At 39.6% G+C, this 13,788-nt stretch overlaps 1 protein-coding gene across 1 annotated transcript; it reads right to left on the reverse strand.

Moving 5' to 3' along the window:
* Positions 1–485: 485 nt before the first annotated feature.
* On the reverse strand, positions 486–13,315 carry LOC139743478 (neuronal acetylcholine receptor subunit beta-3-like). Its single transcript, XM_071653964.1, has 7 exons — positions 13,261–13,315; positions 11,905–12,044; positions 9,358–9,402; positions 4,955–5,064; positions 2,924–3,801; positions 1,762–1,904; positions 486–695 (listed from the first exon to the last, which is right to left on the reverse strand). Exons 1-7 carry the CDS (start codon positions 13,313–13,315, stop codon positions 486–488), a joined length of 1,581 nt encoding a protein of 526 aa, XP_071510065.1.
* Between the last annotated feature and the right edge of the window lie 473 nt (positions 13,316–13,788).

Here is a 13,788-nt window from a genome sequence, read left to right on the forward strand (position 1 = left end):
TGCCGCTTTTCAAAGACTAGATGGCGCTCTTCACAATGGGCGTCGTCAAACAGATTGATGTTGTAACTGCACAGACTGTTGTGCCATGTCTTTGCACAGAGAACAAAAACAAAAAGATAATTCAACGTCATGCCAACGTCATTTTAGAAGTTTCAGCCCCATAGGATCAAACGAGAGCTCGACGGGGGAAAAATTGCGAGATCTCCCAACTTCTGGTGCATGCAACCGTCAACCGACTGAGGGCATTCTTCAATGAGAGTACCACGTCACCCTCTTCCATCATTTGGGTTATACAACCTGGGGCATGCAGTAGGCCAGGCCGCCTGATAAAAATGTTGGCATGCTGCAAAGAGTCTACACGCAGGTAGGTGGCGTCATCCAGCGATTGTTTGCCACCCCTCGATCCTACAGTGGCTCGGCCACGAATCGAAACAAAATCTGCAGTCGGGGTGAGAGCTCTTCACCGTTTCGACCACCACCATCGATCAGGACTTATAGATGATGGTCTCGTTCGAATTTTCACTCGATCCGTTGAGCGCCCAGTCTTCGTAGCAGCAGAACCACTCGCGGAAGAACTCGATGGCGAGCGGCGCCTCGAAGATGATGAGAACAGTGCCGATGAAGACCCCGCAGAGGTATATGATCAGGAAGATGCGATCTATCACCATGGCAACGAACTTCCAGTCTTCTCTTTCCTGTGGTTACAGAAAGCAGCGATGAAGGAAAAGTTTAATACATATAGGTAAAGATATATATATATATATATATATATATATATATATATATATATATATATATATATTATACTCAGAGAGGGAGAGACAGGAAAAAAAAAAAACAGAAAGAGAAAATTAAAAGAACAGTGTGTACAGAGATGTCGACACCGGAATGAAATAATTAACTTTCCAACGGCTAAACTTTAAGAATAATATTTCTGAGATCGTGATGAAATCTATCCTCGTCCGGGCGCTATAACGGAAATAACCTTAACATAACTATACGTGTATTTCCAAAACACATCGCACAAACAAAACAAATTTCACCCGCGGGTCGGCCGTCCATTCAATGTTTCATAATTTCAATTTTCCAACAGGTAAATTTGCCGAGTGAGCTATTGTTTGCTTTCAACGTGAACAGGTAGGGATTAATGTAAAGGTCTGGTTACTAGTAGTTGAGATTAAGTTTAAAAAAAAACTATCAGGATTGATTGGATAGTGATTAATAATGCGGAGTAGTTTCCCAATGCATGGTTCTGGTGCCCGAAATTACAAGATCTCAGGATTTACATTATTTGTGCAATGGTTTCGTTGCATCTATTTAATTGTATTGAACCCTATAGCTTTAGGATCATAAGGAAAATGATAGAAGCGGCGATCTTTGCATTTTTTAAATCGAACAATATAAACCGAATGCAACTTTAGATGGAAGGTATTTAAAATCGATGTTGTACAATGATCTTCAGCAGTCCCCTCCATTTCCGACTTATTCTTTGTTATGATTCAGTTACATTTTTTACATGCATTTCTTCATCTAAAGTATGTATATTTTCTCATTGGAAACAAATGACGTGAATTCAAATCTCATTTGGATATGCAAAAGTAGCATTGTACTTTACTTTGTTTGTATGCAATTGCCATATTGTATACTTTCGTCGGAAATGAAATGAAATGATGAAACTATTGAACGGACTGTGACGAGTTAAGCAAATGTGAGGAAAAATCAATGGTAGCTGTAAATCGAACACAAAAGGAGAAATTTTACCCTCTCGCTATCTTCTTCGTTTGCACATCGCCACGTAAGGTACATGATCTCTTCTACGGCTTTGTGAATCACCATCGCCTCGCTCTCCTCTTGGGAGGGCGCCATCGTCGGCAGGTAGCGGCCATGTCGAAAGCCGCTGGCACCTGGATACATCAGAAGGTTAGTGAAAGATGCATAACTAGTGGTAAATACATGTATTCACACGGATAATGCTTTCATTACCGAGTTTATGCAAACTACAATGTACTTCATCTTATTGTTGTTGCAGTGAAAGTTATTAAATGTTGAAATGAGTTTTCAGCATTTATCAGCAACTTCTCAGTCAATCGACAGCTGTGCTGTTCTAGTTCTTGAAACTGGATAAAATGCAGTGACAGCTCTTTATGATTTGGCGCCGAACAATCGTATGAAAAGTGCTACTTGCGAATAAGTTATTGCCCTTGTAACATGCAGATATAATTCATGTTTGGAACTTTCGATTTCATAGTTTTGATAAAATGCTGCTGAATCGTGAAGAAGAATATAAAAAAAAAATACATTTCTGGAGATTATGAATGAACTATAGTCCTCAAAAGGAGAATTCTCCTCCACGCGTCACAGCCATTTAATTCCCTTTGTTATCAACACAGCAATCTCTAGTTACCTTCTTCCTTCTTCGTAAAATATCGCAAAAAGTTTACACAGCTAGTTGCTCTTTGTAAACGACTTTATGTTTAGGGCTCCACACAGGCCCATCCCGCTTTTTTTTAAATCTCCCTTTGTAAGATTTTTTTTCATCACATTCCACAACAATACCGATACTCTTCCCGTACTTTGATGATGATTTTAACCTATTTCACTAATTACTATAGTACCCACTGTGCTCCATTTTCTGCTCATCCTATTGCTGTAACTATTATTTTTCTAGCAAAGGAACACCCTCCTTTCTCACAAAAACAGTACAATATCCTATCCTCTTTTTTTTCAACCTCTTTAACCACTCTTTCTGGAAAGACTGCTGAAAAGTACCATAGTAGGGATATGTCAAGAGCGACAACCATATAATACAGTGAACTAATGGCATGAATGGTAATTTCTTAACCAGACGTATCTTCCTGAAACAGGTGCGTACTTGAGATTGTTTCCTCAATGGTCAGTGTAATCTTGATGTCATCATCTTTACCTGGTATTTCGTCGTCTGAATTATCGTCCATCTCGGCATCAATGTCGCGACGCATTCGCACCGTGTATTTATTTCCTTTGTTTTCCATAATGATCTTATGCGAGTCCAGCGCGCCGCTAGCCATGGCTTCCCGCGTTAAGTTGATCCCGACGTGTCGGTAACGTTTATTGTACTGTTCGGGCCGACTCATGCCCAGGTATTTCGGGATGATTTCGATGAAGACGCGCCTAACCCACGGCGACATCGTGTGGGTCTCCGGGGACCTGAATCGGACGTTCAGCACGAAGACGGTGAGGACGATGGACGAGGACACGACCAGCATGGTGAAAAGCAGGTACTTGACGATCAGCGGGAAGTGGTTGGCGTTGGCCGGAATCTGCGCTGTGATCAGGAGCAGGAAGACCGTCATAGAGAGAAGAACGGACATACAGAGTGACATCTTTTCGCTGATGTCCGGCGGTAGATAAAACACTAGTACTGTATTGAACGAGATCAGCCCACATGGCATCAGCACATAGGCGAAGTAATACAGCGGTTTTCTCCTCAGTGTGAGTGTGTAAGTGATATCAATGTAAGGCTCTGCGCAACACGGGTAAAACTGTCGATGGCGAGTTCCCGGGGATTTAATGATCTGCCATTCGCCATTGTCCCAGTAATCTCGCCTGTCTGCATTATCAGAGATGGGTAGCAGGTCCACCACGTCGCCATCGTAGGTCCAGGAACCGAACTTCAGGTCGCAGTGCTGCTCGTCGAACGGGTAGTACGCCACGTTGATTTTGCACGAACTTTTGTAGACGTTTGGTGGGAACCATGTGACCAGGCCATCGTACTGGACGCTGGCCCAAGATCGAGACTGGACATCAAATGGACCATCAGCACTATGTAGGATAATGATGAAATAAAAAGAACGAAAATGCTCAGAAATGTTCTTTAATGCTCGTTATTGACATTATAATAGTCTTGTATTGCTCCAATCAACAGAGGTGACTTTGGCTGAAGAGTCATCAAAGAATGCACTTTCGCTGTGTTTATTTCTATTGGGGGAAAACAGATATACAAACAGAAAGACATAAGCTTACCATAAAAGTTTGGCACGTCATTACTATTTATCATTACGATACATCGAATATCAGGAAGATTTTTTTTTACACCATATGCTATCATAAATCATAATGTCCACCTTCTTGAATAGAATATTTTAGATATAGGGTCATAAACACTTTTTTTTCCAATACAGTATAAGCAGGATTCATGCACTTAAAATAACCCTCACGCATACTGAAAATTTCTTTGATATACATGTATAGTGTCGTTTAATCTCTCAATTCTGCAGCCATATGGCATAGATATGTGGGTTCTTTCTGAACACCACATTTATATTGTAGGCTGTACGATTTGCTTCATAAAGAAGGGAATACATGCAGTCGCAATCGATTACAAAACCAAACAACACAGAGGCTTACGTCCTTATGTTGTCATATCAATATCTATTCTGCATGTACGATGCATAGGCTTATTCAAAAGTTTGATCGAATTAGATAGCGTATGACCCTATCTAGCATCTCGTGAAGACACTTCTCTTGACTTTGCTTGTTTGGTAGTTTGTCTGTTTTTATGCACCCGTTTAAAGCGAAGTAATTGATGTGGACAACTATAACAGTGTTGTGTTCGCTGTTGACCACATTTTGATGTTGACTAAACTATACCGTGTCCGCAATGTATCATTAATGGTACACATCGATTTGGTTACTTCTGTTAAAGTAAGTACACACAGCTTAACGATTAACAGACACATCCCAGTTCTATGTGCATTCATTATATTTATAATATAAAGGCTTTTTCTGACAACCAGTAAACTTTGCCGAGACTTGCTTGACGCCTGGCCGACAAGAGTTTTTCAGGTATTGAAATGCATTGAGCATAAAAAAGCTTGCAACTATACAGGTTCTGTCACAGAAAATAGCCATAAAATTGAATACATTCTTCAACTGGCATATTAATTATAAAAGCACTATACACACAGGCGCTCACTTGTTATAGAGTAAGATGTCCGGTATCCACAGCTTCACGTTGGGTACTTTGATCCTCTCGATCCCGCCATACTCCTTTGGATCCCATTGCAGACGGTAGTCTTTCCATTGCTAATGAAGGGGAGGGGGGGGGGGGGTGAGGGAGAGATATAGAGCGAAAGAAAGGGAGAGGTAAATGCAGCATGGCAACGTAATCTTGTTCATTTAAAGTGACGCTTAGCTTTAGTATAGCATTGATCAAGGCATGTTATCGCACATGTCCAATCACGTGTTTCGGATTCATTACGCAAGCTCGTCAGCACTTTTTTAATGGTTCAATCTACGCTGGAAGCGAAAGGAATACTACGCGATGCATATCATACCGAATAATCCATTGATTTCAACAGTTTTACAGTTGATGGGTGAAAACATTCGTTCATCGTTCATCCACCATGCATGCGCATTATGGCGATAGAGTGAAGAAATAACTTAAGTAATAGATACCCCTTTTCTTCTCACCCTTTCGTTAGAGAGATAGAATGCACTAATTCGAAGACCTAAGGCAGCTGAAAGCGTAGTATTCTCTCGCTCACTTTTAGGATGCCAAAAAAAAAATGCTACACTGTATTTGAAGAACATTGGCTGATGTGGTTCAGGCTCGTATAAGAACTTATCATAATACACAAATATGAATGTAAAAAATAAACTCTACATCTTTTTTTGTTTCCTTGTAACCCTCCCTATGCCAATGAGTCAATTGTGCACAAATCTCACACACAAAGTCTATGGACAGGAAAGTAACGTGGCATGCAGAGGGTTAAAAGAGGTCTTCATGTTCATCCCCTCCGAGAACATCGGGTTTTAAATCGAATTTTCACGATATCTATTTATACTACTACCACGTATTGTCTTCTTATCGGGGAATGGGGTGGGGGTAGATGAAGAAAGCTGCAGCTTTCAATGATATAAAAGTAATGCAAGATATATAAGGGCCACCATGACGGAAATTGAAACATAGGCCTTGAAAATGAGTTTATTGATGAAATAGCTGTGTTTTTTGTTTGATTGTATTGTATTTGTGTTTCCTTGCTGTGTTTTAGTTTTAATATTATAATCCGTTTTTAGTTCGTGTCTTTGAAATCGGAAATGCGTCGGCTTGTGAGTTTATCGGAAATATTCCTTGAGACCGATGGTCTACTGGGCACGAATGGAACACCAAATCAACAAATCAAGGCGTAATCTCCACAGGGTTCAAACAGATAAACCAAACGCATCCATCAGTCAATTGCCTTTTGAGTTAAAGAGGTGAAGGGGGTGAGAACGAGCACGCGTAAAAGCAATCATAACCGTGCCTGTGCCATTTAGGCCGAACGTGAAGGCATTTACGGATCGCACACTTAAAGTGGTTCAAGCCGACTGCCAACTTGACTTGACCACTCACCCTACGAAACCCTTACATTAAAGGAGTAACAGTAATCAACAGGCACCAGACGGAGAAGAAAAAAGAAAATGAAAATGAAGAAAAAGAAGACGAAGAAGAAGAAGAAGAAGAAGAAGAAGAAGAAGAAGAAGAAGAAAGCAACAACAACAGACCCGACCTAAAACACGTAAGCTGAAAGAACTTAGTTTGCGTGATAAGCGTCCTGACATCACGGCACTGTGACTTGAGAGGAAGAAAAGTGGGACAGATAAGACAGAAAACCAAAACAACAACAACAACAACAACAACAACAACAACAACAACAACAACAACAACAACAACAAAACAGACAGAGATAATCGAGACAGATGAAGTTACAAAGATATTCGGACACCTACAAATCTACCTAGAAACATTGATGTCTTCATGCAAACATGCACACGCACACTCTCGTACCACATTCACACCACATGCACAGTTTGAAATATTGGTACGATTACATTGATTATATGCGCGTTAACACGTTAATGTGTTTGTACTTGATATAAGCACTGATATAAGCACATTTCTGTAAAAAGTATAATTATCAATCAAAAAAGGGGAGTTATTCACCACATAACAGTGTCATAAACTTTATCTATCTTCTTCAGATTTAAAGCAGCGTTTATAGAGCCTACGAATTTACAGAAGGAATAGACGAAGGTACCACAGCTTAAATTAATAATACATTCACATTTTCAATGACTTGGTGATGGAATTAACGACCATAAATATACAGAACGGTTATCATGAACGGTGTTCATGTTTCTCCCTTTTTATATTGAAAGTATCCTACTAGAAAAAAAAAACACCATATACATATGTATGTATCCGTAGCTCCATGCTGAAAAATGAAAGGGGATACATACACATATATCCACTCATTGACATGCAAAACTACCACTGATTTAGCTGCGAATACATAGGAAATGATCAGCGTCCACAACAGCACCAACGGCAACAGCAGAAACAATGAGTAAACCACCAAAAGAATTGTATAGCTGTTGCGCAATAAACTATATCATACAAGACAAGTTTTTCCTCGTACCAATATCAAGGCACAATTCGAACTTCATTCAAAGGATGGCAATTAAAGGCGTCCCGTCTCGTAGTCCCTTTAATCCACACTAACAACGTTGTCGACAGACGAGAGCAGAGGAGCCTTTGCAAATGGCGTATAATGTGTTCAAAGCATCAAGATAAATGGCAGCTAGATATCCGAGTCATACGCGGGATTTCAGAGATGTTGATACCCTTTAGTTGCGCTCATTGTCGGCGCTATTTTGGTTCAGACTGAACTATTTGACTGAACTCCATACCGCCGTGTCACGCATCTCACATGACTGGAAGAATACATTTCGCACGTTTGTGCAAGTGCTTCTACGGTACTTTGTCTTCGGCAAAGACTGCTGTGCGTGTATCATAGGGCAACTATCTTAAAATGAAGTGTCACAGACAAGTAAAATTCTATGGTATCTGTTTAAGTAGTGCGCGGTAAGAAATTATTGATTTTGCTGGAACAAAAATAGACAAATGTTTTAGAATTTCGTTAGAGTATGAGTGTATTCCCGATAGGTAATGACTACTTTTGGCGCAGTTTAACTGGACTAAGTGGGAGCATAAAAAGATGCAATCAAACGTATGTCAGAAAATCAAACATAAGTTAGGTATCAGCCAATCAGAAATGAGTATTCGCAGACTTATCACGCTTATGCTTGATTTTCTATGTTATTATGATCTAAATTTTGAGCATGCAAAGCCAGTTCCAATCATCGCCAAAGGGAATTTGAAATGGCGAGCATTTTGTTTCGGCCGGTATTGACAGCCTGCTATTCCTCTGTTACATAAACCCAAGATAAACGAATAATGGTGAATCTGAAATTGATTTGATGCCCTTGTGTTCGCAGTATGTTGACACGGAATCAGGTGAGCTGATATGATCTCATGAAATGTAGCACCCCTTAATAGTAGAGTGGGTGTGGCTGGTTTGAAAACATGGCATGTCCTCTTGATATTGATTTTGAATATAATGCTGTTAAGAATATGTTTGATGTCCATTGTTTGCACTCTGCATTTTTATCTCCCCCTCTCCTTTTTTTTTAAAACTTAGATTGTTAACATGATTTATCTGAACTAGTTCAATTTTATCTACTCATCTTGTTTGATTGCGTCTTAGCTAACTTAGCTAACGTTCAAGATGTGTCACGTCTAAGTAAGATTTACTGTACATACACTGGGTTTGTTTTGTTTTGTTTTGTTTTTCCAGAGGAACCTAAAGATGACGATTTCTTCATCCTATCAGTATAAATGAGTATTCCCCTTATATACATCACGTGTCTAGTCTATCTCATCGAAGGTATCCCCTTGATTTCTAACGACTTTTATGCCGAAACAGACACGAACTATGTGAAACACGACAGACTTACATGTATTTCGGGGATTTATTTACTTAGTTGATGATTCCTGTGTTTGTTTGTTTGTTTGTTTGTTTGTTTGTTTTTCAGTCATATCTATATTTCTGTGCAATTGAATAATGTGTCACTCAACGTTGATTTGAACTTGAACAAGAACATGTTCTCTATGCTAAAACACGAGTAATATGATACGCAATGCCACACGGAAAGTCCGTACAACACGTTGTAACCATTGTAACCTGTAACAATAAAATACTGAGGTTGCTATGGCAACAGCCAGGCAACAGCCAATCATCTAAAAGTTATTTGTTGCTGCTATGGTGGACGTAAATGCTCCAGTTTGAAATGATCGCACAACCCATTAAAATGTAACATTCGGTCATAGGTTCATGGTCTTGTTTGTATGGCTGTCTGTTTATTTGCTCCCTGTGAACAAAAAATTAAAATACAACTTACGAGTTAAACAAATAAACCGTGACAGACGAACAGACAAGAAAGGAAACTAATTATGAGGATATTCAAATGTCCTCTTTTTTATTTTTTCTCTCTTACCTGCTTTACCCAGACTTTTGACGTCAGCACCTGATTTCTTTCGTCCTGGATATGAATATATAAAATAATGATGTAGATTGTATTAGTTCATGTTGTTATGCGCATTCTAAAAATGCCAAAGCCTAAATTGGGCATTCAAAGTAAAAGGCAACTATTCTCTTCGTATTCGTGCTTAGTTTACCGAGTAGAGAAAAATGACACAGAGGCATTGTATTGAGTAGGACACAAATTGTTACTCCAAGGTTCCACAATTATGTTTTTCTTAATTTACTTTGTTTTGATTATGCATCCTAATTCTCTGTTACCAAAGAGGAAAGGGAAATGTTTATGTTCTTTTCGAAAAATGAAATAAAGTTTGAATTGAATTGAACTGATTTGAATTGAATTGAATTGCATTGAATTGAGTTGAATTGAATTGAATTGAATTGAATTATTACACTAAAGAAACGTAGATGACGGCATGTTGGATCCAGCATTGAATAGGATATGGATATTTACTTAATGTAATATGCGGATGGAAACATCAGCAACAAAAGGTGTGAAAGGGGAGGAGAGGCATACACACTCCACCCCATCACCCCTCCCCCATTGCCATAGCTCTGTTCTACATTGAAAGATTGGCACTGGAACATTCATCTAAATTTGGGGAAGTTTCCTTCACACTGACTGTCACATGCTAAGAAGTGAATCAGCAGAAGCCAATCTGAAAGGGGGGGGGGGGGCTAGGCTCTCTATATCACCCCCCTCATTACCCCTTTGGCTTGCTGTAGCATCCATTTACTTTTGAAGATTGACATTACGACAGCCCCCCTCGCTATACCTCATTTCGATTCGCTCCCATTTCGACTTACTCGCCTTTTTGCCTCGAGGCGTGATGGCGATATGTTATTTGTCTTCATCAAATGCCCGATCAGTTTCAAGCTAATTTTCGTGCACGACGGCAGTATAGCCTGTCCACACCGTCATCAGTGTAACCCCGAGGCTGAAATTCCATGGCATGATAGCAGTTTATTTATAAACTGCTCCGAATGTAGACTTATACATAGTATATACCTCGTGAATGGGACTCCTCAGACATGCCAGCGTGAATGTATTATCAATTTACAATGATTAGTGCCCTGGATTTACTCATATTATAACTCCATATTTCATCTTCATGACTTTGTCACTTCTTGGTAGCATGGATGTAGGGAGAGAAATGCCTGCTCGTATATTTTGATCACTCTCATTCTGATATGTATTACTGCAATCATTATTTTCCCGTTGGCTAAGAATTCTGAAGACAGTTGCATTTCGGTTGTCCCCGTGCTGAAGAGGAAGGGAAAATAGCATTGATGCAGTGAAAGCACTCTGATTTTTTTAACATAAACAAAAAAGGTTTTTTTTTGTTGTCATAACAGGTTCACAAATCGATATGTCAACTGAACGTGTCAATATACCTTTTATACACACGCTACTGATTACTAGTGATTCCGGTAACTGACTATTCGAAGCCGTGAGCTTAAAAAAAAAATGAAGAAATCCGCAATATTCCGCGCATTGTAGTACTGGATATACTGTATCTTTCCAACGAAAAACAAAATCCTCCGACGTTTCGCTGGATGCAAATCTCTTCAGACCACAAAGTGTCTGATCTCTTTTACGCCTGCTGTGTGGCTGTCGACCCACATTCAACAAGCCGTACATTCCTATATAGCTCCCTAAACGAAGTTCACGAACATACTAATTCTCAACTATACAGGAAGATTGACAGTTCATTAGGTACAGAATGAACGACGACAGAAACAGAGAGACGGCGAGAGGGAGAGAAAAAAAAAGGAGAGAGAGAAAGCAGCGAAAAAAGACAATGAGAGAGGGAGAGAGATGGGGGGGGGGCGAGGGTAGAGAGAGGGGGAGAAAGATTAAAAGTAGCGTTCAATCTTGCCCTTTCTTGTCTGATTGGATCAAGTTTGGAACACATGCCACGACCACGCGCGCGGCCAATAAAGACCCCTGTTTATCTCATTAGTGCGAGCTGTCGAAATCGCGGTGGGCGGTCCCTGGCTCTGGTCACGGCCCCCTTATTTGCATAATTCAAGTGCAAGAGGTCGCAAAGTAGCTATTGATTGGAACATGAAACTGAGTGCGGAGTAGGGCAGCCCCGGTAGTTCGTAAGTTGGCTACAGTCTAGCTTTAAGTCGCGTCTCAGTCACTTACCCGAATTTCCCCAGTTTTTATACAAGAAAAAAAAATGATAGTAATGAAACTCTGAATCATCTGGACAGCAATAGAAACTTTCCAGCCGTGTCGGAACAAATGATAAATGTGTTTCATTCGTGCAATGGACAGAGAATATCTAATTTGCTGAAGGATACAATTATTGATCTACTCCATTTCACCTCATGAAATATTCTGCACTCATAAACATTCATTATTTGTGTAACGAAATACGCGGGTAGCGCAATGGTAAAAGGTGTTTTAACACAAACTTCTTCCTTTTTAAAAACAAAACAAGCATATAAAGAGAGGAACATACATTAGGAAAGGTAACATTGAAATGAGACTCACAATGTCAAGAATCTGTTGTATCGACAGTCCAAAGTAAACGTTGAGGATTTCCGACGCGTTACTGACGGGGAGCGGCAGCACGTCGTATTTGTCGAATAGCCCCGAGTGCAGTTCGGTCTCGAACTCCGACGCGAGTACATCTAGAGGCAATAAGAGACAAAGTAATATGAAAATTGAATAGTTTTCATTGTTTCTCACCAACATGGTTAAAGCATGCGAAAAATGAGATTTAGATTGTAAGAGATACTCAACGGATTATCTTAACTGTTTGACTTCTGCATTTTGATTTGTGTACACGATTTTGAGTCAATCCAATGATTTCCTCGTTGATTTGCATGTTAGTTTTTTGTTTGCTTTTTTTTTTTGGGGGGGGGGAGTGGTTGTGGGAGGGGTAAGGGGTGGGGTGATTTAAATTATTCAGACACACCGAGGTTTGTAAATGACTCTACTTTGTTCACAGAAAAAAAAAATGCATGTTATGTGTATAAAAAAACATAATTCCATATCTACCTTAGATACTAACGACCAAGCGAATGCAATAAAGACAGCAAAGAAATTAAAAGTTGCTGTTGGTGTTTCGGAGTGTCTTAGTCATACATAACAGAGAGTATCGATATGGAAGCAGTATATAGAGTATATAAATGTATATTTTTGCACGAAAAAGTTTCATATTATCTACCTTGGATAGCATAATTTTATATCGAAGGCCATTAAGTCTGCAAATAATCTTTTACCTTCTCTTATGGATGTCTGTTTGCTTGTTATTGTTTTTTGTAGTTGTTCTATTTTGCTAAAGGGATTGTATAGTTCTGGTTGAGGTCTAACTGCAGGTTTCTAACATTTTTTGGTGAGATAATGAGAAACCTCTTATGAAATATGAAAGGGCATGTAATTCTATGAAGAATTCAACTTTTATTTGATGAAAATTCGTTTTGAAATGGCTGAGACAGCCAAAACAGAGCAATTCTAATAAAAGGCAGGACCCACTTTTTATTACTGTCGCTTTTTTTAAACTCTGTTTTTGGATATTTCAGCCATTCCAAAACTAATTTTCATCGAATCAATTTTGAATTCCTCTTAGAATGGTATGCTCCGTACTATTTTATAAGTGTTTTCTCGGTATCTCGCAAAAAGTAAAAAGCCCATTCTCATCTCCACCAATACTGTCCATCGCTTTAAGTGAAGCTCCATAGATGTTATCCTCTCTGAATTGCTGCCGTAATTCAGATAGAAACATTCCTACCATTATACCGTAACTTTAATTGTAACGATATTAAAGTAGTCCAAATAGAAAGTACATATCAAGTGGTGTGTGTTATCAAAACATCACACATGCAATGGAACCCGTGCATATACCCACTGCCCACACGGCTACAATGGATAGCAGGACATCATTTATGGTCATAGACATGTTGAGTGCATCTGTTATCAATCGACATCCTTAATTTCAATCAAACAACTAGACAATTTTTCCACACCTGGGCTATACGAGGTAAACACGACCTATATTCCTGTGCTGAAATTCCACACGTTGCACAGAGTAATGGACGATATTACTTTCGAATTCAGCGCCGTTAGTCTCGAACACCATGACTGTTTATATTGTATCGTTCCACTCTTTTTCAACTTTACTCCTCCTCTCTCTCTCTTCATCCCCTTTCTCTCTCGATCTTTCCCTTTCTTCCATTATCTCTTCTGCCTCCTTCCAACAGTTTTGAGGGCGGGGGGACGGTGGCAAGCAAGCAACGATCCCGCGATGGGAGGCGTGGATGACGAGTCGTATCGCATACCGGAGCATTTTGACGCGGCCGAGCAGGTGGACGTGTGGCGTCAATAGATGGTTAATTGTTTGATGGTCATGATCACGGTTACCATACAGAGTAT

Source organism: Diadema antillarum, unplaced genomic scaffold, assembly GCF_040938485.1.
Source record: "Diadema antillarum isolate AM-2024a unplaced genomic scaffold, OU_Dant_1.0 scf00000034, whole genome shotgun sequence".
In the NCBI taxonomy this organism is placed as follows: Eukaryota; Metazoa; Echinodermata; class Echinoidea; order Diadematoida; family Diadematidae; genus Diadema; species Diadema antillarum.